Source organism: Leiobunum rupestre, chromosome 4 (genome assembly GCF_980474605.1).
Source record: "Leiobunum rupestre chromosome 4, qqLeiRupe1.1.hap1, whole genome shotgun sequence".
Taxonomy (NCBI): domain Eukaryota; kingdom Metazoa; phylum Arthropoda; class Arachnida; order Opiliones; family Sclerosomatidae; genus Leiobunum; species Leiobunum rupestre.
The window spans coordinates 52,094,164-52,121,444 of record NC_143387.1 but is presented as its reverse complement, the minus strand read 5'-3'; the positions used below and the strand labels follow the sequence as shown (position 1 = coordinate 52,121,444).

The window sequence follows — 27,281 nt, the reverse complement described above, 5'->3', positions numbered from 1 at the left end:
AGAAATTAAAATTTAGAAAGTAATCGAAAACTGTGAGGCATCTGAAATCTACTCACCTTCTGTCAGTCGATTTACAATGATTTCGGATTAGTTTACGTCTTTAAACATAGGAGCAACAAACCCAGCGCCACACACAAGAAGAACACATTTTCTCGCGTACATTTTTCATTGGCTAGACGATTTAGCACCTGCTGCCGTCGGAAGGGGAAAATTCGGAAATTGTCTTCCCCCTTTCCGTAAAACGCTCAGCGTAAAGGCTCGTCCAATTAAATTTGTACGCAACACTGCGTTAGCGTGTTTAAAGACTAACTGCGTTCCCCTTGTGTTTGTTGCTCCTAGTTTAAACTGTCTAGTTTGCATTTTAACTCGTATCAACTGATCTGATAAAATCTGAGCGTAAATGCGAATAACCTGATATATATTTTTTTAAAAAAACGCTAGCGTTTGGGAACCACTTATCTAGGTGATCAAAATTTAAATTATATACAGGGTCTTTTTTTTTGCTCGGAAAAGTGTTTTTTTTCAAAAACTATTTATAGTACCGATTTCAAATTTGGAAGGTCAATTCTCTATACCGGGGGACATCAGTTTGAGAAATTTGAGCGTTTTCGGTAATGTTTTTCACCAATTTTGAAAAATTATTTTTCGACCACTAGGTGCGAGATAAAAAATTTCTATTATAAAAATGTAGGCCGTCATCGAAAACCCTTAAAAATTGTTCACTCGACGAAAAACAATTTATTTATCAGTGAAAATTCGAGCTTGAAAAATTTACAAGTTGGTGAAGCCAAATTACGATTGTTTGAAACGATAATTGAAACCGAATTACCTAATCCAGTTGAAACTTTGGTTAAAAAAACGACCGGATTTAAAACACACGAGGCTATAGGTCAATCCTAAACATGCATTGGGTATTTAAAGGAAAACTTTGGGAGATTATTATCAGTGTTTGATAATATTTCGAACAATACCTCGTTATTCAGTAGCTGAGCGTACCGAGATAGTTGCCATTTACTATGGAGAAGCAGCGCAAAACCTTAGAAGAGTGACTGAAATCTTCGCAGAAAGACATCCAAATGGAGCACCATCTGTAAATACAGTAAGACGAGCAATTCACGATTTCAATCAATTTGGTCACTTGCAACCTAGGTTTCGCGGATTGGGTCAACCGGATTTAGACTTCGAGAACAATGTACTCGCGTACTTTGTGGCATATCCTCGTCACAGTTGCGCTAACGCCGCTGCTGATTTGGGTTGTTCTGCAAATCGTGTGTGGAAAATTCTTCGTAAGAATCGCTATCACCCATACAGAGCTACGCTCCACCAAGGACTAATTGACGGAGACCATCAAAGACGTTATGAATTTAGCAACTGGTTACTAAATGCTGTCCAAGAAGATAGACAATTTTTGCGCCATGTTTTGTTCTCCGACGAAGCGTCATTTTCTAGAGATGGGCCCTTTAATCATCAAAACAGCCATCTTTGGTCTGACATCAACCCACATTGGGGTTTTGAATATCATCACCAGGTTCAATTTGAACGGGTCAATGTTTGGGTTGGACTTGTTGGAAACCGTTTGATTGGTCCCTTTTTCCTGCCGACGAACCTCAACGGCCAAAGGTATTTACATTTTCTACAGAACGAACTGAGTGACGCAATCGACGACCTTCCATTGGCTGAAAGACGTCAGTTGTGGTTTCAGCAAGATGGCGCCCCTCCGCATTTTCCCCGGCAAGTAACTGAGCACCTCAACAACGAGTTTCCTGAAAGGTGGATAGGGGGAAATGGTCCAGTGCATTGGCCAGCAAGGTCACCTGACCTAACACCGCTGGATTATTTTCTCTGGGGATTCGTTAAAGCAAAGGTATACGCCACGCCCATTGAAACTAGGGAGGAACTCATTAGACGAATAATCAGTGCTTGCCGAGACGTCACACCAGAAATGGTATAGAAAGCGTTTGAGAACTTAATTGTCCGCGCACAAACCTGTGTTGCAGCCAATGGTGATATTATTGAAAATGTTTTGTAAAAATTTATGTGAATAAAATATCTGCATTTAAAAACCAAACGTGTACATTTTTTCAAGTGTGAAAACTCTACTACGTTTGTATTAGACTTGTTCCCTTTTCAATTATCGTTTCAAACAATCGTAATTTGGCTTCACCAACTTGTAAATTTTTCAAGCTCGAATTTTCACTGATAAATAAATTGTTTTTCGTCGAGTGAACAATTTTTAAGGGTTTTCGATGACGGCCTACAACTTTATAATAGAAATTTTTTATCTCGCACCTAGTGGTCGAAAAATAATTTTTCAAAATTGGTGAAAAACATTACCGAAAACGCTCAAATTTCTCAAACTGATGTCCCCCGGTATAGAGAATTGACCTTCCAAATTTGAAATCGGTACTATAAATAGTTTTTGAAAAAAAACACTTTTCCGAGCAAAAAAAAAGACCCTGTATATTTGAAAATAATCTACTTTTGAGGTGTTTTAAAAGTCTTACGTAACTTAAGCCGAAACTATCTCGATATAGCGTTAGCATTACGAGTAATGTCGGGTTTCGGATATCGTCGTAAAAGTGAAAATGAAGACGAATCGGGCCGTCATAACGGCAGCTACCGGACGGAGCCTTCGGTTGAGAATCACTGGCTTACAGCGGATAGAACTGACGTTGCTCGTTAACTGTTATCGATGACCTTAAGCTTATAGTTTTTATACTAGCGGTCGTAATAATGTTTTTTTTTTGCACGCGCTTAAAAACATTGTGCCAGAGCTGAAGAAACTAGTCGATATAGTGGAAACCAAGCTTAGCACCGGGATATCTGACATTGGCGAATGCATCGCCATGGTGATTTATACCATACGTCACCGCTTCCTTCGTAATACATACGCAACTAGAATAGAGTCCTGTTCACACTAGCGATACTTTTTCTATTAATTTGTGGTAGGGTTGTTAATTTTCCGGAAAAATATGATGCGGAAAAATTTCCGGAAATCGGAAAAATAAAAAATTTAAACATTTTTTACTTTTTTAGGGATTTTTTTCTAGACTAGTTTTACTTTTGGATTAAAAAAATTAAGTTAGAATGTCGCGAAATTTAAATTAATAATAATCAGCTAGGCTAATACCCAAGGCACCACTTAGGGCTAAGTCATCGAGCGAATTTTAAAGCCTTTAAATCACGTGGCCGGGTTACAATGCGAAGGAGGGTGGTGGCAAGCCCTGCAAGCCACGCGAGCCAACAGCTCCCTACACTAACTTAGGACAACAATATTAGGCTAATCATGGAATGAAAAACCTTTTTCGCTTTTTTCGGAAAAATACAGAAGATTTTCCGGGAAAAGGACTTGGTCATTTTCCACGTAAAATGTTCCGACTTACAACTCTAATTCCAGCGTTGCCATACGTACTCTACTTATGGTACAAATACCATAATTTTGCCTCATATTATAAATGGTAATATTATTTTGAGAGCGTACTATATAGTACCAAAATGTACCATATTTAAACCTATTGTACTACAATGGTACTATTTTTATATTTACATTATTTCTACTACTAAAATAATAAGAATTTCTTATTAACTATAGATAACATTGTTGCCTGAAAGCGATAACCACGTATTTTTATATTATTTAAAAGTATAGTTAAAGTTACGTAGTTTTTGCTTTAAAGCGACGAAATATTAAGCCCGCGTTCAAGTGTTGCCAGATCACTCGATAGTCGATACCATAGAAATCGTAATTTCTAATCGGCGCGCGGAAAAATTTCAAAAATCGTTCTAGTTAGTAATTCCGATTTCTGTGGTCGATATTGACTACATCCACTCCCAAAAAAGAAACGACACCCGAGAACAGTTATCCGCATGTTTTGCAACAAACACTTTAAATTAAAAGTAATTCATACTATTTTATATTGGTACCATAATGCCGTAATTTTTATTGTTGTACTATAATTTTTTACCCTTGTACAACAATTCGGTAATTTTTCGCTATTCGTGGCTTACTCGTGGGAATAGCATTATAACCCGGCCACCTGAATTAATGGTTTCAAATAGTCGCTTGATGATTTAGGCCTAAAGCCCCATTTTCATGCTCGCTGGTAGCGGGTAAAAATCGACAAAATCCGCTTCCGCTATACACTTTTTCACTTTCCGCGTTGATCTGATTCAAACAGATATTTTAGCTTTATTTTCACGCTTGCGAGTGGCGGAAGCGAATGTTGACGATTTTTATCCGCTACCAGCGAGCATGAAAATGGGCCTTAAGGTGGTGCCTTGGGTATTAGCATAGCTGATAATTTGTTTGTTTTTGTTTTGTTTAGTTGCAATGGTAAAGAATTGAATGATGTTCGCCAGGACATTAGGAGGCCCATGGTGGTCACCTGATTATTTCGAGGAATCGTGTGGTGTTTTGCTTCGTGATGTCATGACAGCCGTTTCAAGGCGAGACTTAGCATGCCCGACAAGAGCGGAAACCGGTTGAAAAATTAAGACAAAGGTGATGTAGGTCAGTGTTTACCAAAGGCGTTATACTTTCCCCGAATAAATATTTTTATCTCCCGCAGAAACTGCTCTCTTGGGGCCCCGGAATAATTATTTTACCGGGGCCGAGAGTCTTAGCTACGACGTACGTCTATGACGCTACGAACAACCACAAAATTCTTCGTAAAAGAGTGTAAATGCAGCTACGGTATCTTTAGAGACTATCTTGGAATAATAAACGTCGTGGGCCAATTTACACTCGCGGTAAATAGGTTTCCTCATCTGGTTTTTCCAAAAGTGCCGCTAATAGGCTTTTGCCAAAGTAAATATGGATCGTAAAGCTACTTTAGCCACGTTCATACTAGAGCCTAAAACCCAGTTTAGGTCAGTTTGTATGCCAGTTTTGACCGCCTACGATAATTCTTAGTTCACACGTGCGAAATCGCTTCACCCCGGTTCGCTTATAGCCAAGGCTTAACGCCATTTCAAATTATGACTAGAATTTTGAAAATACTAAAATGTATCCCAAAACAATTAGATAATCACGCTTACTATACATATAGTAATATTTATTTAGAATTTTATCCCCATTATTTTTGAAAATACGAGCAATTTGACTTCCCCGCCTTGTCGTTTTGAAAGCGATTCCCAGCGAACCGACTTGGACGAGTTGCTTCCCGAACCAACACGAAGCGATTTCTCACGTTGGTTTTAAAAACAAGTTATCTAAACGAAGCGAATTTAGGGGTAAGTGTGAACGTAGCTTTTGTTACGCCAGCTCCAGTTTCGCGTCGTCCGTTCTCTGGGAAAGCGAACGTTATTTCGTCGGGGAAGTATAGCGTCGGTACTTCTGGTCAGCTGGTGGCCAGCGCTGAAATAATTCAGCGAGGCAAAGTAGGTAGTGCCGCATTTGATGTTTGAGGGGGCCAGCAAGAGAGACGCTCTCGGAGTATATAGTCCGAGAAGCGAAGAGATGAATTATCCGCTTATCCGAATCAAGGCAAAGAGAACGGTTGCCGCGTTTGCTGGATGGAGGAATATTTGCCGTTTCGGCCACCAGGGGAGTCATCGATTTGGCCGCCGTATCTTTCACCCTTCTGGTCCGGGGGGCGAAACTGGCCGGCCTTTCCCCCCCCTTATCTCTCTCGTTTACTCATTTCTTTCGCTTTTCTTTCGGGGGGGCTCGCTTCTCGACTTTTCGGGCATTCGCGCGGGGCCGAGAATGTAAACTTATTCCCCCGTTTAAGGCTGACACCATTTTCGGAATCGCGTAAGAACTTCTCAGCCTCTATAGCTTTATTACGATTCGCTCCATATTCTCGGTCTTTGGCCGATGTGGGCTGTTTTTGGGTCCAATCCATCGCTGGAGATCGATTAGTTGTCGATTTTTGACCCGCTCGTATTTCTATTGTCGTTTCGGTTGACCGGTTTTTATGACCGTTTCTATTAACGTTTATTAGTTTTGATTCGAGGAATTTATTTATACGTATAATTATCTATTTTCACGCCAGAGGTCGCTCGTGCGCAATTAGCGTGGATCGAGGATATTTGGAGTGAAATTAATTACTCTTTTAATAGACGCTTCCATGGTTAGAGATACAGTGCCCTCCCAAAAAAATCAACAAGAAGTAATATTTCCAAGAACCAGGACCTGCAAGTCACTGTTTATATAGTGCTTGTTAAAATGATGGAATCTTTTCACCTTTACGGCAGCAACAAGCGTTCCCTTTTAACCAGGTAGCTTTTTTGACATATTAAGGCTTGGCAAAAACACGACGTTCTGTTGGCAGGTGAAAAGTTTCCATTATTTCCACAAGCACTATATAAACAATACCTTGCGGGTCCCCTGGCTCTCGAAAATATTACTTCTTGGCGATTTCCTTGGAGGATGATTTATTTAAGCGCCTTTTGTCTTTAGCTACAACAAATTAGTCTTACAGCGAGTGCAACCTCCGAAAAAAACACTCGGATGCTTTTCCGTATTACACCAAAACGATTGAGTAAAATATCGACCCATATCGTAGCGGCAACGCAAAATATTTCAATTTCATCACCCGACGAAAATCTCCGGCGATTTCTTAGTTAAACTAGTAGAGAAATTGACTCGTAACTCTTTAAAAATTACTTAATCTACTACAATCTCTGTTGATAAACGTTTTCAAATTTTAACTTCGAAAATATTTTTATTATAATTTACGGAAAACAAATTTACGCTAAGCCTCGGTCATCAAATTTACGTGTGAAATTCGAGAGACATAGTAATTGATCATGCATGCCCCGTTGCAAATACACTGCAGTTATTTAGACACTGTTCGTAAATTTTGGGAAACCTCAACTAATCGGTCCTAATACACTAGTTTCTAAGAGATTCCGAAAACGACATATATCGTATTCGATCAAGTTTTCATCCGCCTATTTACCGCTTATGTTATTCGTTTGGAACATCTTCACCGGGTCTCGTTGGTTCCTCAAAATACGTTTCGGGAAAATAAATCGGCGAAATACCTTCGGTCTGCTCCGAAAGTCGACGCGTGTCCTGGGGGGGTTATATTTAGATTATAAGACTTGCTTTTTATTTAAAATTTTCTACCAAAATTGCCACCCCAAAATACGCTTCTTAAAAACCTAACTTTTCTCATTAGGAAATTGGTTTCGCGTAATAAATGACGTCCTTGCCTGCCCCCTGGCGCTACCACCGGTAAATGCTAAACCGTGATGCGGTGTATCCTTCCGCGATTTGGCGGGAAATTCTGGAATATGTAAATCCGCTTATAGCCTGCGAAGACACACGTTTCATTTTTAATATTTTCGATTTATACGTCTCTCGTAAAAAAATATGTTATTTAATTTAATATTTAATTTAATTATTTAATAGTGTTAGCTTTTTAACTTCATCCGAGTATGCATTTGAATTCTATTCTTAAGATCATTTTATAGTAATATTTTATTTCTCAAATTTCCTTTAATTTTTTTCGTCTCGATCTCTTCTTTGGCATTTATGAAAATCTTGCGTGCGGTGACCATAAATGGTTGTTTGGCTGGTTTGTATAAAAAGCGAGTGTTGCTTCGAGTGCTTCTGACATTACGTAAACACACGAAAAGCGCTTTCGAAGTTTCCCGGTAACACATACATATTAATAATTGAATTTTTCCAGAAACCCTATAAAAGCTCAAGCGCGTAAAATCCATATTTATTATTCACCACTTCGATTTGGTTTCGGGCAGAAACGACTTAAGACTGGCCCTGTTTTAACTACATCCCTCAACCGCCGCTCACTTATTCATTTACTTATAAATCATTGAAGCCGAGGGAATTCTCGAAGACGCGTGCCATGAGCTAACAACCCCGTTTCGTGGTTGCTCCAGACAAACGACTGGTCGGCTTCAGACGTCGACACACAAACCCGCACTTTGAGAGCAGTCAATTAGAGTAAGTTTCAGTATTTTAGGCATATTTGTAATGAGACCAACCTTTTCTCTGCAGACGAAAACGAATTATGGGCATAAGGTACCTTTATTCCGCTTATTTTTATCTACTTTGTTGCCAAGTTACCTCGTGTGTCATAGCTGTCTTCTGATAAGTTCCAAGTTCTTAATGCTGTTCAACATTAGTTTCCTTTTCAATATCTTGATATCTCGACGCGCTTAGCCTGATAATGCAATTTCTAGTTTTGACTGTACTAATGAGATTACGGTAATATCTAGAGTCTGTACCTTTATCAGTAACCAGTGTACAGGCCATCTGACAGTGGTTGGCCTCTCGGGAAATGAGGAAAATAAGAAAAGAAAAGGAAGGTCCAAAGGAACCCCATGACGTAGGTATATAAATGTAAGATTTTCTATCATTTCTTTTAATCTGAAGAAGACCTTTGCGGTCGAAAGCTCATTCCAGCAGGGCTCCGTACACCCTCTCTTGTTTACATAAAACTATATTTCATTTTTAATCCATGTTTGTTTCTTCTATATTTAAAATTGAATGATACTTGTTTTCATTCGTCTCCTCAGATAACCAGGGACTAGTATTCGTACGGGGACCCCGACTCCGAAAACCCCCGCCATTTTCACCGACCCCGACCCTGGTACCGAAGATAAAAAATAAAGTCGGGGTGTTATGTTTCGGGGTTAATTTTCGGGAATGTATGTTTGAAGTTTGAAAGAGCTTATTTATTTGGTCATTTTTTTTACTATAAACCTTCTTCCACGACATTATTTGGTTCTTTTAGTTAAAAATAAGTTACTAATTTTTTTCGGGGATAACTTAACCCCGACCCCGACTTAATTTTGACCCCGTACCGACACTACCAGGGACTATTTAGAAATAACCAATAGGTTAAACGCGTCTTCTCAATTCAGTTTCAGACGTATAATTACGCGAAAATAACTCAAAATTCGAAGAATCAGGATATCTTTGAAGGTCACGACTCCTTTGGACATACTTCCTTTTCGCTCTTCACGTTTGAAGGTAACGCGGGGATCAGAAAACATCACCTATTCAACAACGCGTTAGCGAAGACGCTGTTTGGGTTTGCCCTTATCTCGGTATTCCTTCGCTTCTCCGAACGGAGCTGAAGGATTGCTGAAGACTGAACTGGCTCTCTTAATCGCGGCCCGGACCCTCTGTTTTTGCTTCTCGGCGGTGCCCAGGGCGTCCCTTTCCCAGACACGGCCATTTGGCCAGTCTGCTTTGCTCCGCGAAATCTATACGGCGTGCGGGGACAATTTGATTAGGACCCGAAACCGCCGACTCTATCAATTTGAATCCGCGTTGGGAACCGTATCCAATCTTAACGATTGAAACGCGTCCAGTGTCTGTTGAAGCACCGCAGGCTCGTGAGACGGGGTCTTTCTCGGATGCACTCTGGGACAATCGAATGGGCCGCTCCAACTATAGCGTATACGGCCGAGCTTTGATTTATTGATGTCCGGAATTTAATTATTCGTAGAAGCGCGTTGGTGGAAGGAGTGCAGCGTCTCAGGATGGCATGGATGCTTCAGTTCGCTTTATCGCGCCGGAATTGGTGTCATTGCGCTCGTTGTCGACGAATATATCCGGTTGTTTGTTGGAAATGATACCGGGTTTTTTCGATCATTTAGTGGGTTAAATTTAATTTGAAAATGCGCGATGAACCTTCGTTCAGGGGCGGACCGTTACATTTGGGGGCCCTGGAATAACAATAACTTGGGGTCAGTTGCGGCGACTCCTTCGTCATATGGTCCAAAACGTATCTTTTACCCCTTTTTAATTTTTAATTTAAATTATTTCTATTTATTTTTGACCGCGAAGGGGGCCCTTTGATTGTACGGGGCCCGGGGCTGTGGCCCATAAAGACCATGCCTAAATCCGCCCCTGCCTTCGTTTCGGAGGTATTAACCCAAAACCAATGTTAGTAAGCCGTTTTAAACTTCATTTGGACTTATTAGGTGGGAACAAATCATTACTAGGAAACTATCGAGCTATTTAAAAGGAACTTAAAAGGGCGTCTGGAAAATGAAAGATAGAATGAGCTTCGTGCCTGGTATATTCATTTCCACAACTAGAACCCTAAAGCGGGAGTCCAGCGCGACGTGCAGTCCGCGGGTCCGACCAACAATTGATTTTCCGCGGAAACAAAGGCGAAGATGGAACTCATCCTGGCGCTCGCATTTGGCCAGAGAGAGCATCCGACGCGCTCCTCGCAGCCGCTCCCATCCTCTCCTCCTCATCCGCTCCTGGCCATCTTTCGCGGTTGGAGCCTCTTTTAGTTGAGCGCTCGCTCTGTTCGGCGGCTAGTCGGACTCCGCTATTCTCCGCGAAACATCCCAAAAAACGCGAGGACCAAATTTTTAAATTTCTCAAAACCGAAATCAATTCTCCAATTTCGTTTCGAAAGAAAAGCAAAAAAAAAAAACCGGCTCGAAATTAAAAAATCCGACGGATAGTTTGATCGTGACGTCCACGTGTTTAGTCCGTTTCGTGAGTTTTCGTGAGTATATAGTTTGTCGTTGTTCGTTTAGCTCGTTGCGAGGAAAACCAGAAGACGATAACCTGATACAGTACAAGAATTCGATACTTTTTTCGATCGGATTTCTATAGTTCGTAGTTTAATATAAGGATATCAATTATTCCCAAGTTGTTCGCACTCTGGTTATAATTAACGGAGCCCTGAAAAGTACGAATTACCGCAAATATATTTCATACACCGAACGACATTTTTTAACACCGACAAATACGTTTTTTCATCGTCGTTGTCTTTGTCCTAATCGCGAAAAAGTGAAACTGAAGTCAACTTTTCTATATGTTAAAGTCGGTGCAACTCGCCAGCGCTACAGCCCTGGATTTGCTTAAGGTGGGTGACTTTCGTTAAGTGCTTTTTTTTCGGGAGCTTAATTTTGACTCGCGATAAAAATTGAAGAGCCTCTCCCGAAATGTCTGCTTAGTAAGAAAAATAACTAAATCTGATTATGAAATTTTGAAAGGTTTACCCTGTTTTCAGGGACGTCATTCGGGTGAGAATTTTTACTAGCTAAAAAAGTTCACGAAGAAATTTTTCCTGTTTTGGCTTAAATGTTATTATTTATTTAGTTCTTGAGTCGCTTGATGACTTAGGCCTATGGTGGTGCCTTGGGTATTAGCCTAGCTGATTATTATTATTATTAAACGTGGCTTTGCCCTTAATAACTTTTCTGCTACAATATATTCAATTTGACTCCTTTATGCCCTTAAAAAAAAACGTTTTCCGGAGGTCATGTTTTGCCCCCTGTTGAAAAATCCTGAAATGACGTGCCTGCCTGTTTTCCATGTACATGTATGTTAGATTAGTTATATGTTTTAATATAATAGATAGGTATATTATATTAGTATATTAGGGGGAAAATAGGTCTTTGAACTATTGAGGAAGTACTTGTTAGCTATGTAGCTGTATTTGTTGGGGTAGATTTCTGTGTTTATAACACTACGCCCTGTTTTTAGCTAACTTTAAGTGTATGATTTAAATTGCTTCCAAGGTACCCAACGGTGTGTGTTTGTTTTGGGGTTTTTGTAAGGTTAACGTGTTATTCTAAATTTCGTAGGTGATGTTTTATTTCAAATTAAAGTTGTTTCTAACTTTTAGAATAAATTCTTTTTTTCGAGCCAAAACGTCATGGCCGCCATTTCTCCTAACTATGTCCGCCATTGTCTATCACCGATAATTGTCGGTTTTTTTTAAAATTCCCTCTCCTGCTAAAGATATTCGCTCGAAACCTATTCCATCGTAGGCTCCCTGCTGATTTTTCGAAGGAAACATTGCGCGGACCGAAATTCAACATATAGCTATAGTTTTGAAAATATTACAAAAGGGAAAATTATTTATTAATACATGTTTCTATAAAATAAAATTAATAAAGTAAAAAAAATACTAAATAGCTTGATTAGAATATCCTTCGCACGCGCTATAAAAACCTATACTCCTCTGGCTACTGTAACTCTAAGAGACTGTGACCTAAGAGCCACATTTAAACAAGGTCACATTCCTTTATGAAAATAACTATTAGTACATATTGCTGTAGAGTGTAATTTTAGGAATAGTATACGCGCTGGAAATGAATACTTCTCACGTTAGAGGTATATTATAAACTTCTGATATCACCCATTTATCGGTGACATTTTTAAGAAACCATTTGATACAGTGAAATAATTGATTAAGTGTAAATATTATAAATTATATATTATATATTATATAATATTCCTATTATACATATAATACGTACAAAATTCGATTTCCTGGCTGGCAATTAGAAAAATTGTCTACATAAAAAATGGAAATATGATATTTTTGCAAAGATTGCCTTTAAACAAACTAATATGAGAATAGTGTTGACAGTCGCGGTTTCTTCAAAATAGAGGCGCATATGTTTTGGCGCGAAAAAGTCTATACATTAAAGGACCACACCAGCGTTTGAATTTCAGCGGACCCTTAATTTTTTTTTAAATTTTGATGATTATAAACCTATATTTCGGAGTAAAATGACGTCTTAGCTTTACTCTACTTAGCCTACTCCGAAATCCCGGAACAAGCGAAAAGAAACCACATAGTACATCATGAGTTTGAAATTTTAAATAATTTATCTATCGAAAATGATCAAATGTACATCAGCTAGCTAGGCTAATATCCAAGACACCACCTTTGGCCCAGGTCATCTAGCGACTAATAATGCTTTTAAACAGGTGGCCGGGTTACAATGCGTAGGAGGGTGGTGGAAAATCCTTCATGCACCCTACACCAACTATTACCGTTATGGAATTGTGCATTTTGTATCGAACGTTACACAAAGGCCTTAAGGTTCCGGGATTTCAGAGTAGGGTAAGAAGGGTAATTCTACGTTGTAATTTTACTCCGATTCTGTGGTGGCGAATAGTTTGAGTAAAAACGTTTTTCCAAAATGGCTGCCTGTGGCCCTTTTAGCAGATAAATTATGGCTAGCAGACAACAAAATCCGATATACTCTCTTTACACCTCCTTTTCAGAAGGAGTAAAAAGAGTAGCCCTAATACTCCGGAACAAGCGAATAGTTTATGGGGCGGAGTAATTATCATCCCCGGAACAGGCGAATAAAACGTTTTAGGGTAAACAGAGTACACTTTTGGTCCGAGAACAGGTGAAAAGAAACCACCTAGCTGAAGCCACTTAATCTGAGCCCCCCGTCCAGACTAAAAACACGCGAACCGAGAAAGCTTATATTTCAATTTAATTTATTCAACTTTGAGCAACTTCGTAAGCAGATTAAACCCGCAATCAGAACCTAAAAACTATCAAAAGTTACAAAACTCAAAACCAGAGCATTTTGAGGGCATCTCGAAGAAAGGCCCAAATCCCCGGTTTCAAATAGTGACGCGAAGCAGAGTGGCGCTTCTCGGCAGATAGGCGTCATAAACGAACGGGAAACACGGACGATTTACAACAATTCCGCCCTATAACGTAAGTTTACGCGAAGCTAAATTTTTCACGAGAAAACAGGGTACTCTCCGCGTATGAAGGCTCAATTACGTCCTGAATTTCGCGCCCCAGTAGCGCCATCTAGCGCACCAAGTTGAATCTATTAATTCGCGAAGACAAACGTTCATTTCGCTCCGTAATGGGCGGCTGCCACTCCGTGAGACGCGTTAACCGGTGCCCCGTCACCTCGCACTTTATTCAAAGTGGAAGATAGCGTCGGATGTTATCAACCTTAAGCGCTAGATGAAGTTCCGTAATGTAAGCCTCGGCGAAGCTAGGTGGCGGTTGATGCTGTTCGCCTAATGATCATTCCGAGTCGACTCGCTCTGAGCGAATGTATATGCCGAAATTTGCATCGCCGCAGTTAAACGTGGCCCTGTCGGTAATTATACGTAATTTGGGCAGAACCCACGCCAAGGCCCACCAAAAGTTCCAAATTTGTAACTAGGCCTTTGACTATCGTTGTCTGGCCCTCGTTCTTCGCCTATCTCGGCGCTATCTCCGTTTCGAAAGTTCACTCGCGAATCTGAGACGAGTTTTGTTTCTAATTTTCCAGGCACCGTTGTGAAGTTTAGAAAGGGAATATACCTACAATTAAAAGTTGTATTATGTAGATCGTAGAGGTTTTGGCGAAAGTTTTGGATTTTATAGATTGTTAGCTTGTAGTCCATGGCTTGTATAACGTTTCTTGTTTTCGTATCGCCGTTTCCGGTTCAGTCTAGCACGCCTCTGTTCGCGATGAAATCAGCTTTCCTGGAATTTTGTTTAGAAACTTTTCACCTCCACGCCGGGTTGCCAGACGTACGAAAATTATCGTACCACGTCGATAATTCCGACCCTTTTTTGTGCTAATTTTCAAAATTAAGAGTTCGATAATGTACGATAACTAACAAATTTAGCGGAAAACTGGTTAAAACTGTAACTTATAACGTTTGTATCACGTTTTAGTTAAGATTTTTTACGAAACACATTTTAATTTTAGCTCATTTGTTTTCTCATAAATCTCAATATTCCGACGATATTAAAATCTAAAGCTAACCTTCAAAAAGTAAATTGTTTTCTGAAATCGATATTTTATTGGCCTTGGTATTATAAATCCATTTCTAGGATCTGACAACCAGCGCCGTAGAAAATGTAAAATTTCTTTAATCCTGTTTCCTGTACTAGAAATTTTACTTTAGATTTTCATATACAATGAAATTAATATTATTTTCTTCTGTTTCGTCTTCGATATTGATAATTTTGAACAATATTATACATACTTTTATTGTAATTGTTGGGTAAGTATGGTTGTTGTATATGCTAGTTGTAATTTATGGAATCAAGAGAAACTTCGTTAAATTTGCATATGGTATGAAATCCATAGATTACGTTTTTGAGTTGTAAAATCATTTTATTGCAGTAGAGATTTTTGGTTTTTCTAGATGCGATACTCCAATACGCCGATGTCCGCCTGTAGTTAGTGCCGCCATCTCTAAATTCATTACTGAACTATTAATTGGCCAACCTCTCGACGCTTTAAAAACTGTAGTCTGCTAAATAGTGGTTCAGCAACGAAACTAGAGATGGCGATAGTTTAATTACAAAAATTCGCCAGAGATTTACAGCAGGTCGAACCTCGAGTATATTCTTTCCAGCCTAGCTTAGTTTTTCCAATTTAATTTGAACCGTTTTTAAATTTGATCGCGTTCTCTTTGCAGGTGTCTTTGGGCGCGGGGTGCAAGCGGTGACCCGCATGGAGCCCACGTACCCGTCTCGAGGGGGCTACACGGTGGGCGGAGGAGTATGCTTGAGCGGCTGTCAGCCCGTGCCGATGCGCGGAGCCGGCGGAAGGTCCATGTCCCTGGCCGGAGGGGCCCTGGGCGGAATGGGCATCATGGGCATCGGAGAGGTCATCCCCGACCAGGACACTCCACTCCGCCGCGAAGGACAACTCACCCTCGAGGAGAAAAAGTTCCTGCTGTCCGTCGAAAGAGGCGACTTGGCATCTGTGCGCAGGTCAGTCACTCTTACCACTAAGAACCATAAGTCTACAATTATGTTGATAAGTCTACAAGTGCCTCGGTTAGTCAAAACGTACGCGACGTAATCAGTCGTAAGTATGACATGACGTAAATTACGGCCTTTCCAACTCGGTAACGAAAAAAGCTACACCAGGGACTCGCCAAAATTCTAAGAATTCTCCCCGTGAAAGTGATAACTCTTACTTCTCAGAATTTGGACGGTCCTTCTCGGAGGACGTGATGTAATATCTTCTTACGAGTTCTCTTGAGAAGAGTGAGAACGACTCTGAGCGTTCTCACTTACGACGTTAGTTCGAAGGCTCCCCTTCATCTTCCATTTGATACTTTTTAGCGAGTTCTCACGGGGAGCAACATTATCCTGAGAAACTCTTCTCAAGAGTAGAACTCCTTCTTAGAATTTTTAATAAGTAAAGTGGATTTTAAAAACTTGCGTAATTTCTGTCACGTTTCTCGAGATTGAGATATTGTGTTTCCATGGTAACCTTTTCAGGATGCCAGAATTTTCCATTTACGTTCCACTAATTGTTGAAACAAGGTCCTATTGATATTTTTTCTATGAATGAATTATACAAGATGTCCACTAAAAAACGAAAAATTATAAATAACTGAAAAACGTTTTTTCTTAAAAAATTTCTATGGAACATTCCTCTTGCAGGGAGACGTATACTAGTGTAAAATTGAATGACCTTGAACCATGTATTTAAGGTCATTCAAAACCTATCTCGAGAACCATTGGGTTTACGGATTTGGTTCAAATTAGAAAGTTGTTGCTCGCCATATTATTAGTTCAAACTAAATGTAACCAATCAGAAGCCGATAAATTTAAGTTTTGAATAGTTAATGCCTTCCGTGACATTACAATTGAAATGTTGAACAACTATGAACTCCGTCGTTAAACGACCTCAAGCCTGTATCGTAGCTGACAGTGGCATAATTGAACCGTTGTAAACTATTCAGTATTAGTCACATTAAAACTAATCAGATTATTTTATTATCATTTATCAAACACTGAATTCATTAACTTTCAATTTATCGGCTTCTAATTGTTCAAATTTGGTCAAATCAAAGTTATTTGAACTAATAATATGGCGAGCAACAACTATCTAATTGGAACCAAATTCGTAAGCCCAACGGTTCTCAAAACAGATTTTGAATGACCTTGAACCATGTCTTCAAGGTCATTCAAGTTTACAATTGTTAATGTCCCCCTGCACCAGGAATGTTCCATAAAAATTTGAAGTTAAAAAAAAAACGCTTTTTATTTTATTTATCATTTTTCGTTTTTAGTGGACACCCTGTATAAATGGGTAATTAAATACTAATAAGTTATTATTTTGCATATGGTGGCTACTTTATTACTTAGCCGATTTTCCGGAATTTTAAAAGTCCCGTTGTTGGAAAAAGTAACAAATTATGACAACACTAAATATATAATTTATATAGGGCTGTAGTTCCATGTGTTATGTTAATAATAATAAAAGAAAACTTTGTTATATTTACACATGTATAAAACTTTTAATTAAAAAGCCGAGGCTTAAAAAGTTGATCCGACTTGTTTCGTTCATCTTGGCCAGAACATCATCAGGGATTTGCCCGCAATATATACAGAGTGTCTACATTTGATCGGCCGAGGCATTTTTCTCAAAAACTATACTTTCTAGAAATGTGAAATTTTCAGTATATACTCTCTCGGCTGAGATCGTTGTTATCTGTAAATTTCAGAACGCTACGTGGTAGACGAAAAGTTTCAATTTTGTTTGTTTTTCATGACCAAATATTTCAGTGACGAAATGTCCGATTTCCACAATACCAATTCCATTAAAGGTTTTCGAGTATGCTCTACAACTTGCTTATTGAAACTTTTCGTATTGTTTTTGAGAAAAATGCCTGGGCCGATCAAATAAAGACACCCGGTATAACATCGGTTGACCCAAAGTTCCACTCAAAAAAAAATACCAAATGTAGTCATAGTTAGGTCAAAAAATTTAAAATAAAAATACAATAAACTAGTCACGTCAGCCACCATGGAGCAAGTGAAACAACAATGCTGCACTGCCCTAAGTTTCAGAAACGCATTATCTCCAAAAATGGCATTTCGAGATAAATCGATTTTTGTAATTCTTATGAAAAATAACAATAATACCATATTTAGGTAACTGAAAACTAGCTGTTCGGGGTTTCTTTTAGTCCGCAATCTAAATATGACAACGACTGTCGCCAAAATTAAGTAAATCTCAGAATAATTTGACATGCGTTTTGTACGTTTATATTTGGCTAAAACCCTGGGCAGAAACGCACTCTGTGGTATAATAATACTGAGTAACGGCCATAGTGACTGGTTACCCTGGGAATGCAGCTGAAGAAATTATACGAAATGAAGACTCTTATTGGTTAATAACGACTATATGCGTTTCTGAAAATTTCCCACGGTCGTTAATGCGTTTCTGCGGAGTGTTTTCGAAACTTTTCGATTTTAATACGTTTTTGCATTTTCAAATCTCGTAAACTAGACCAGATAGAGAAAAACGGACACCAAATTTAGAATAAGCGCCCTATTATTAGTATAAGGAGCATTCAAACTCAAAGAGTCAAAAATGGTCGATAAATTCTGAAACGGAAAAAATCGAATCCCTTTCCAAATAGTTCAATTTTGTTCAGTTTAGTTTAGTTCAGTTCTACTTTAGCTTTTTTTTTAAATATATAAACGGGGGAAAAAGTGGACAACGTAATTCGTAATTATTGATATAACGAGTTCCTGCTAATGGAGAGAGGAAACGAATTTAACACTTTGAAAGTTTTATAAAGTTTAAAGTCTAGACAGACAAATGTCCCTATAGAAAATGGACGTACATTATTTCATACATTATAAGCGAGTTTCGACACTTTGCTTGGCAACAATATAACAAATCTCCAACTAGGAAAAGCGAAACCAAACGGTAGTGGCGTCGAATTAAACTTGTAAAAAGCGCGTATCATCGTGTGGCGGGTTTTCGCATATTTAATAGCGCGTCTGGCCGTTTAATTTAGTATTACTTAAATTATTTCCACCTTGATGAGTCCGAGGCGGGACACGAAATTTGGTTAACCATCCTCGATTAGCCGAGGCTTAGCGCGGCGCGGACGAGGTAGCCGCGCGACCAATTTTCCGCCCCGATATTTCAAATATTCTAATTAAGTTTTAAAAATTTATCGCTCCTTTCCGGTTCAGCTCGCTGATATATTCAAAATGTCCCCGGCGCTCCCCCGCTGGGATTTTAGCCTGTCGTTAAACGCCATTAATAACCCGTCTGCTATTGATAATTATCCCCTATATTCTCGATATATCTTGGTAGCGGAACGGCTCCTTTAATGGTTCATCTTCTAGCACCCTCCTTAATTGATTTTACCGCCATCTAACGGGCTCAATTGGCGGCTCCCTCCCACCTCTCTGACGCGAATTTACATACATTACCGACCCAAATTTTTGGTTCTTATACGAGGGTGTATTTAGAAAGGCCTAAGCCGGGAAATTTCCTTGTATATTTTTGGCGGTTTTCTTTGAAATATTTCCGGCTCTAAAAAAAGTAAAAATGAACGTTATTAAAGGAGAGTACCCGAGGTGTTTATTGCCGATTTTGTTCAAAGTCGGGCGTAATGTAGACCTAAATGAGATATGAAATTTCCCAAAAGGAGACGTTGCACTACCCATTCGGTTTGCTATGGCAACCGAAAATGTTTTTGACCACTTAAAACCAAAAAAATTTCCATTTAAAAAAGCATGGGATTTTTTCAGTTTTACAGGATCCTACCTTAGAAAATTTTTTAAAAAAATTGAAAATCACGAAATGGGTAATTTGAACCACATTTAGGTAAATTTCATCAAGTTTGGGTAGGAACATTTTTGGTTTAAAGTTGTGACAATGTTTGGGTAAAATAAGGGAAAATCTAATTTTTGTTCCAAGTGGTCAAAAACATTTTCGGTTGCCATGGCAAATCGAATGGGTAGTGCAACGTCTCCTTTTGGGAAATTTCATATCTCATACATATAGGTCTACATTACGCCCGACTTTGAACAAAATCGGCAATAAACACCTCGGGTACTCTCCTTTGCGTAAAATTAATATCATCGGCGTGTTTGATATACCTAATTAGCCCTAATTGGCGTTAGATCATAAGTAACCAATTTTTTTAACGAGTTCCCTGACGAAAGCGTTCCGTACACAACTTAACTAACCCTAACAAACGGATAGGGGGCATTTTGTACGAGTGGTAGCTCTTACGTCTACACTCCTACAAACCGCCTGTAGACGTTTGCAAGCGCGGACTTCACCCGTCTAGTGAGGGTATTTGTTTTAATGATATGACGTAAATTACGTCACTTCCAACTCGGTGATGAAAAACGCGTCATCAACTTTATAGATGCCTTTGACAATCTGTAGTTTCCATGATAATCTTTTCAATACAAGAATTTTAAATTAACGGTGAAAAATTCAAGGTCCAATTTAATACTTAAAAGTTAATATTTTGAATATGGTCGAAATAATGAACGATGGCCGTGCGTGTCTAGACGTTATTAGTTTATTACAAAGGCCCGTGCGAAGGAAACGTCTTCAATTAATTTCTGCTTTAGGCGCTTCAATAAATGCCGCTCTCTTTTCATTGCCCTCCCCTACGCGCATGCGCGAGTCACTGAATAAAATAGTCACGTGTTTCCCTTAGTTTTATTTGTAAGGCTAAAGTTGATAACGCGCGCGCATTTTTTTCTTTCAGGAGGCGCGTGCGAAATTGAACGAGCCTAGCTTCTACATTGAAATTTTAAGCAGTGCGCGCTTTAAAATATAACGCTTTTACAAGTACGTTCTGGCTCTCTGTATTACTACTTCTAGGCAAATCGCTGAACAGGTTTTATTTAAGCATTCTTCAAAAATGCGTACAATCTGCGGGAAAAAAATTGATAATAGAAATCTTGAAATGAACTTGAGCGAAAATAAGTTCTAAACTCTCGAAAACGGAATAAAAAACATTGGAAATTCGCACGAAAATGGAACTCTTAAATCTCAAAACCTCAGGATGGGATTTTGGTAATCACTTTGAAATTTAAAATCTTGTGCCCGAAATTTGCCGAGATGGTTTGGGCTCTCAATTGAATTCCTTTGCGGTTTCTTAGACGCGTGACGGGTGAAAGCATCCATTGATTTTTAGGCTTGACTAATCCTATTTGAAAGAGCGAAAAAAACAGTTCTTGTTCCGGGTGGAAAAATTGGTAGAAAATACGAAAATTGAGACGGAGCTCCGTTGTAATCGAAACAAAATTTAACACGAATGAAATTTGGCACGGGATCTAATCGTATAAAATCCTTTGTAGTCGGGGGCGTGTCTTAGAGGGGGGTCGGGTGCCTAGTGACGTCATCAATACTTCGTTTCATCATCCGAACACGAAAGAGGCGGGCCTCCATCGCGGGGGGCGTAGAACGAGGCCCACACGCTCCCCAAGTTTCGTTCGGCTGGAGTTTGTTCTTTCTCGAGTTTCTGGCGGCAGCTTCTTCTGGTTCTTTTTCATCCGCGTGTGTGTATCCGGAGAAAGCCAAAACCCCAAACGCCTTCCTCGTGATTTATCGTCATTTCATCGAAATCTGGGTAGCCCTTCCTCGTGATTTATCGTCATTTCATCGAAATCTGGGTAGCCCTCTTTCCTCCTCCTCCTTTTTGGACTCGTTCTTTCGTTTTCTTCCGCAGACCGCGTCTCTATTCGCATCGACGAGGACGCTTCCGACCAATTTCATTGACCAACGCGGTTTTTGTTAGTCGCTTATAATCTGTAAAGAAAAATGGATTTATGTTGTAGTCATTTACGGGCAATTAAGTCGCCGACTCAATTTCTTATTCCTCAAACGTAAGGCGAACGTCCTAAAATCAAAACTCATTTTTTCGTAAAAGGATAGGAACTACTTTTTCATTTGGAATTTTTTTGTCGCTTATCACTTCGCGGTAGTTTGAACTAGTTCCTATGACATAACTGCTATATGTCGTATAACCATAAGTAACGTAATAATTATAAGTATGACACTTCCTATTGCTTTAATGCTAATTTTCTAACCGAACCTTTTTTCGGCACTGATACTCTCTTCAAGCTGTGACTTGGACTGGCGACTTTCCGTTTTGGATGACTACTTTTTGATAAAAATTTAAGCCTAATATCGGAGAGCACGTTCTGGAGTCGCGAGGGGCTTTGGCTTTGTTTTGAAGCCCGCGCGTGAATCACGCGTGATAAAAAACATCAGCTCGTGGCACCCGGAAAAACTTTTTTAATTTTTATCATTTTAGCCTTATATTCCGCCTACCTTTCGGAAACCAGATATTTCGGCTTAGCGGAAGTCTCGTATATTTTAGACACTAGAGGGCTCTGTGCTGAGAAAACATCTTGATTACGCAATAGCTATGAAAATCTGTTTGGTTGTAAATCTCGTTAATTGTCATACTTATTGTTATTATTTTACTTATGGTATAAATAAATCAAAAAACGTTTATTGAGAAATGGTCTAAATATAAAGTTACTTCGAATAACCTTAATAAGGTCGTGATGAGTTTTAGACAAACGTCGTTAGTAGAGCAGAATTGCGAACTTCATCAGGGAATCAACCTGATAAATGAGCCAGGGAATTTGGTAAAGATTGAGCCAAATTAAAAACGCGTTCGCCTGATGCGAATGGGCCTTCAGTTCGATCCGGCCTTTTTCGGCGAAACCCCATCGACAAACGGCCTTTAGCCGATATCCCCCTGGACGCTTTTAGCTGGCAATTTAGGCCTAATTAGTTCGGTGTAAACTGTACCCCTTTATCCGGCTTTTAGGCGTGGTATTAGTTGACCCTCGAGGTGGAGTGAAAAAGCTTTCCAATTAATATCTCGGCTGTGGCGGAATCGTTTACGGGCCGAGACGCGTTTCTCCAGAATGAAAAAGGGATTCGTTTTTGTTCCCGATAAAGAGGCGGATGCGGAGCTGCCTAATTCGAATATGATCGACGCTGATTTATGCGACTTATTATCGACGCGTTTGCTTCATTCACTTCCTGATATAATTAGCCTTTTCGATCTCCATTTTATAATTATATACAGGGTGTTTCAAAAGGTATGCAAAAATTTGAAGGAGTTGTATGGGGTGAGTTGAGAAGTACGCCTGTTTTTCGCCCATTTTCCTACAATGAGTTAAAAGAGCGTCAGAGAGCTTCAAAGTGTGGTCTAATAGTCCCTGGAAGTAGGCTGCAACGAGCGCAAAACCAAGCAGTAGGGAAACGCGAACATTAAGGTTTGGGTTCGTGTGATAGGTGAAAAAGGACTTTTTAAACAAATCGAGGTAACCAGCGTAAAAAAGTTAACTTAAACAGCATTTAAAGTCCCTGCTGCTTGGTTTTGCGCTGGTTGCAGACTACTTCCAGGTGCTAGTAGGCCACACTTTGAAGCTCTCTGGCGCTCTTTTAACTCATCGTAGGAAAAGGTGGGAAAAACAGGCATACTTCTCAACTCTCCCCCTACAACTCCTTAAAGTTTTGCATAACCATTTGAAACACCCTGTATAAACCTAATTGAAATTTCGACGGTAGTCTTTAGCGGTAGTTCATCAAGATAGGAGTTTTTCCACTCGGAGCTGTGTCTATGGGATTTGCTGACGCGTGATGTCATCGATTAAGATGGAAAACTATGCAAATAAGGAGGCTGATAATCTAAAAAGAATCAAGCTAGTGGCCGCGAGTGACTAGTTTCAGTTCTGCCCCTTTGGGTTTATCGGTGAAGTAATTTAAAATCCTTACAGCTCTGACTTGTTCATTTCTTATACCCAGAGTTGCAAGAACCAGCCAGACTGGTTTAAATCAACGAAAAAAATCTGTGGTTAAAACCACTTTTTTGTTATTAAAAAAAATATTGAGAAATAAATTAGAAATATTGAAAATTTTAAATACTATTTATTTCAAATAAAAAATGCAGAATATAATATTCTACATTTTTTATTCCAAAACAAACTGAAACATATAGCGTTTTCCATTTGACTGCTTTCGAGCGCTCTAGATCGCTGTGATCAACATTTTATGTTCCATTTGCGTGCTCGGATCTGCTCCGGTCAAGTTTCGCGTGTTCCATTTCACGCTCTCGGGTTCTCCGAAATCGCCCAAAACCGATCTGCCGATTTCGACAGATCAACGGATCGAGATCGAAATCGGAGCAAATTTTTGCGTGTTCCTTCTAGATGTTTTGGCAAAATGGAAGACCAAGACGCGAAAATTCAAATTACTAGCAGACGAAAAACAACAAAGCGCTGGAATACGTTAGTGGCATGTTCCATTTGCGGTTTTACTCTAGTCGATCGGGGCGAGATCTATGACGTCAGAGACAGATTCGGAGTGGATCTCGAGCAATCAAATGGAAAACGCTAGTAACCTTCACTTTTTATCGTCTGCTACTTCGTCTCACGAAGTAATGAGGGCTAGATATAAGCAATTGGGGGATCTTAAAATTCCTTTTGCACGTGAAAATACGTTGACATGTTAGGATTAAACCACTGGTTACAAATGGTAACCATACTGGATTTTTTAATTTAAAAAAGCCAGTTTTCTCCAACCCTGCTTATACCACAAATAACGTAATTGCAATATAAGTATGACCATTAGCAAAAGTTATCACCGAACTGATTTTCAATGTTTAATTCAGAACAGAGCCCCCTAGTGTCTAAGTATGTCCAAGGCTAAATATACTACTAGCAACGACTATAATATACTACTCACAAGGAGACGACCAGAGGTGATTTTCACCGATTTTGTTTAAATTCGGGAGATAAGTAGACCGTTATGTTACTTGAAATTTCCCTAAAGGAAAAGATTCGACGGGCTTTAGTTTTGTCATTGCAAACACAAACCTACTTTTATGAATGGAAATTAACATGTAAAAATCGCAGATTTTAGTGGTCCCCCCTTTAAAAAAATTTTAAATATTAAAAAATAAATTATGTTTAAAAAAATTGTACATTGGGTAATTTCAAGTTAATTCGGATAAACGCGTGTACAATTGGGTAAATACAAGTAAATTTGGGTTATATTATTTAAAATTTGACCAATATAATGGCATTTACCTAAGCCACTTTACTTGAGTTTACCTTTTATCCAATTTAATGGCATTTACCAATTTTACTTCCATAACCAAAATGTAGTCAATTTTACTTCCATAACCAAAATGTAGTCAATTTTACTTCCATAACCAAAATGTAGTCAATTTTACTTGCATTTACCTAATTTACACATTTTACTAATATTTACCGAAATGTACACGCGATTTGTCTATGTTAATTTCCATAGGGTAAAGAAGATTTTAAGTAATCAAAAACATTTTTGGTTGCCATGGCAAAACTAAACCCCGTCGAAACTTTCCCTTTGGGAAATTTCAAGTTACCTAAAGGTCTACTTATCCAATGAATTTAAACAAAATCGATGAAAATCACCTCGGGTCGTCTCCTTTGTTAGTTCAGTTGTACAATAGCAGGTTTAATCCTGATATCTCCTTTGCTTATATTAATGTTAATTTAGGTAGCGGAATGGCAAAGAGTGGATTGTTAATTGAATTTTAGCTTCACAGGAATCGCACCAATTTACATGACATTGCCCGGCTGCATAAGTTTGTTTACGACGAAACGGCAGGTCTCTGCTATACGTACTTTCTATTTGGCGGTGGATAAATTTGGTCAACTGGCGCCTGTAGAAGTGTTTGACACGCGTCACACCAGTGTTCAGGGAGAAGTTACTTACCAGGATTTTTAACTCACTATGGTGGAATGGCATGGTGCTATTTCTAAGAACTTATTTACGTTCGTAAATCATAATATTTTGGACTAAAACTAAAGCTTTGTTTTTCATTTCCTACTAACATAAGTACTAATCAGAAGTATGTCAAGGGTTTAATTATTTAATAATCTTATTTGAATCATCTTGGTGTTATTTCGAGCTTAGTTTCCACTAGCGGGTGTAATAAAATGTATTGTGATTTATAACAAACTAAACTCTTTCTCACTGAATACTTTTAATCATAAAAACGTCTTTTCGATAGCTGAAAACTATTCGTGAGTTCTGAACCGTTCAACCAGTCCCCATGCGCACTATTCGGCAAAAAAATTCTAGAACTACCCAAATGCAAACTATTCGCAGACAAGAACCTCTTGTTGAACCGTTCGGAACCGTTCTAAATGGTACCTGCTCAAGAGCAAGTACTGGTCGGAACTCAAGGTTGAAATCTCTAAAATTCGTCTGCACATCGGGCTGCGTACGTCAAATCGTACGAATCACAACTATTAGTACAAAAGTGCTGAACTATCCAGAACTTTTGCGTGACGTTACAGCTCAGTCCTAGGCCGTTCTCTTAACGGTTCAGAACTCACGTATAGTTTTCAGCTTCTTTCAAACCCTAAATATAACTCTCAAATTCAAAACATAAAACACGCGCTCTTTTTTATACTTGGCACATTTTAAAACGCTATAACTATATCTTCCGCGTGCAGCTTCAAATATCCATTATTTCTTACAATTTTGATGATAAGACCTAAACATTATTTTACACGGGTCTAATAATTTATTTTTGGCTTATGTTGAAACGATTTAAGGAGAAAAATAATCAATTAAGTTAGGAACAAAAGAAAAAGCGTTTAATTGTGTTATGTCTTAACTTCGTTTGAAATAACTCAAAACTATCACACAAGTTAAAGTAAGAACATAATAAAGTTTAATAACTGAAGAGATAACAACAATGTAGTGAATCATTGTTCCCGTGCCGTCTGCCTGCCTACCTCCACCATCTAGCGCCCTCATGCGACCAATTGATCAACTATAGCTATACAGTGCTTACATATACAACAATTTGTTAGAATACAAAGGGCAGGACTGCCAGAAAAAACAAAAATATATTTTCTAAGAGGTGAAGCTACCACTGTCACCACTCCTCAGATCTATAGAGTGCGTTCATAATATCCTTTAAAACCAGTTTTCATTGGTCAAAACTAGCATTCAAATCATTTAATCTGGGTTTTAAGCTCTAGTGTGACCGTGGCTATGTTTGGATCGATCTGACGTCCTTTTGTTTTGTGCAGGGTGAATTACTCCTCGCTTGTCGATATGCACGGAAATCGAGTCATTGCTAATCTACCTTACCCGATATATTTCAAAAGATTTCAAAGCTTTGTCCGTTCAACATGCCCAACTCTTGGCAGCTCCTTCTCGTTTTATCACGTATTCCAAGGCGAGTCTTTAAACTTCAGCTAGAGATTCTTGGCACCGTTCAAGTAACGCGAGATATAGGTTTCAAGCCTTTCCAATGTTTGGTAGATGGTTTGTGATTAAGCTGGTTCATGTCGGGTGTGTGTGGCCAGGTATAAAAGGCTTCCAATTACCCGTGGGTATATGACTACTCTCAGCACATCTAGTTCTTAGGAATTTGATACCTAAGTATATCTAGGAGTAACAACGGGTTCTGAGAATCTCATACCCATCTCCTTTAGTAGTCAATAAGAACAACGTAGTCATTTGTTCGGCGGATTCTTATAGATAAAACGTCCTTAGCGTTTCCCAAGTCTTTTACATCAAAATGTTCTTACAACGCGTTATTTAAAGCATTAATAGCTTCAAGAGTGCCATAAAGTACTAAGTCGTCGTCATATGTAGTCGCAATTAGATGTCCTTTTGGATAATAATAATCACAACGGTCAGATCTCGAACTTTTGAGTATTTTTGATCATCACAATGAGTTCCGGTGTCTGTTCCATAAAAGTCTAGAATCGTGAACACCAAAAAATGGTTTCACGCAGTCTCCA

At 39.0% G+C, this 27,281-nt stretch overlaps 1 protein-coding gene across 4 annotated transcripts in view; it reads left to right on the top strand.

The window, feature by feature from the left end:
• The first annotated feature begins 10,256 nt into the window (after positions 1-10,256).
• The window catches only part of LOC149948216 (transient receptor potential-gamma protein-like), a 150,967-nt gene continuing 133,942 nt past the window's right edge, over positions 10,257-27,281 (top strand). For all 4 annotated transcript variants that reach the window (XM_090173176.1, XM_090173175.1, XM_090173174.1 and 1 more), the window contains exons 1-2: positions 10,257-10,811; positions 15,140-15,437. In XM_090173176.1, the coding sequence (XP_090029302.1) occupies positions 15,225-15,437 (213 nt within the window). In that variant the 5' untranslated portion in view covers positions 10,257-10,811; positions 15,140-15,224. The remainder of the gene's footprint in view (positions 10,812-15,139; positions 15,438-27,281) is intronic.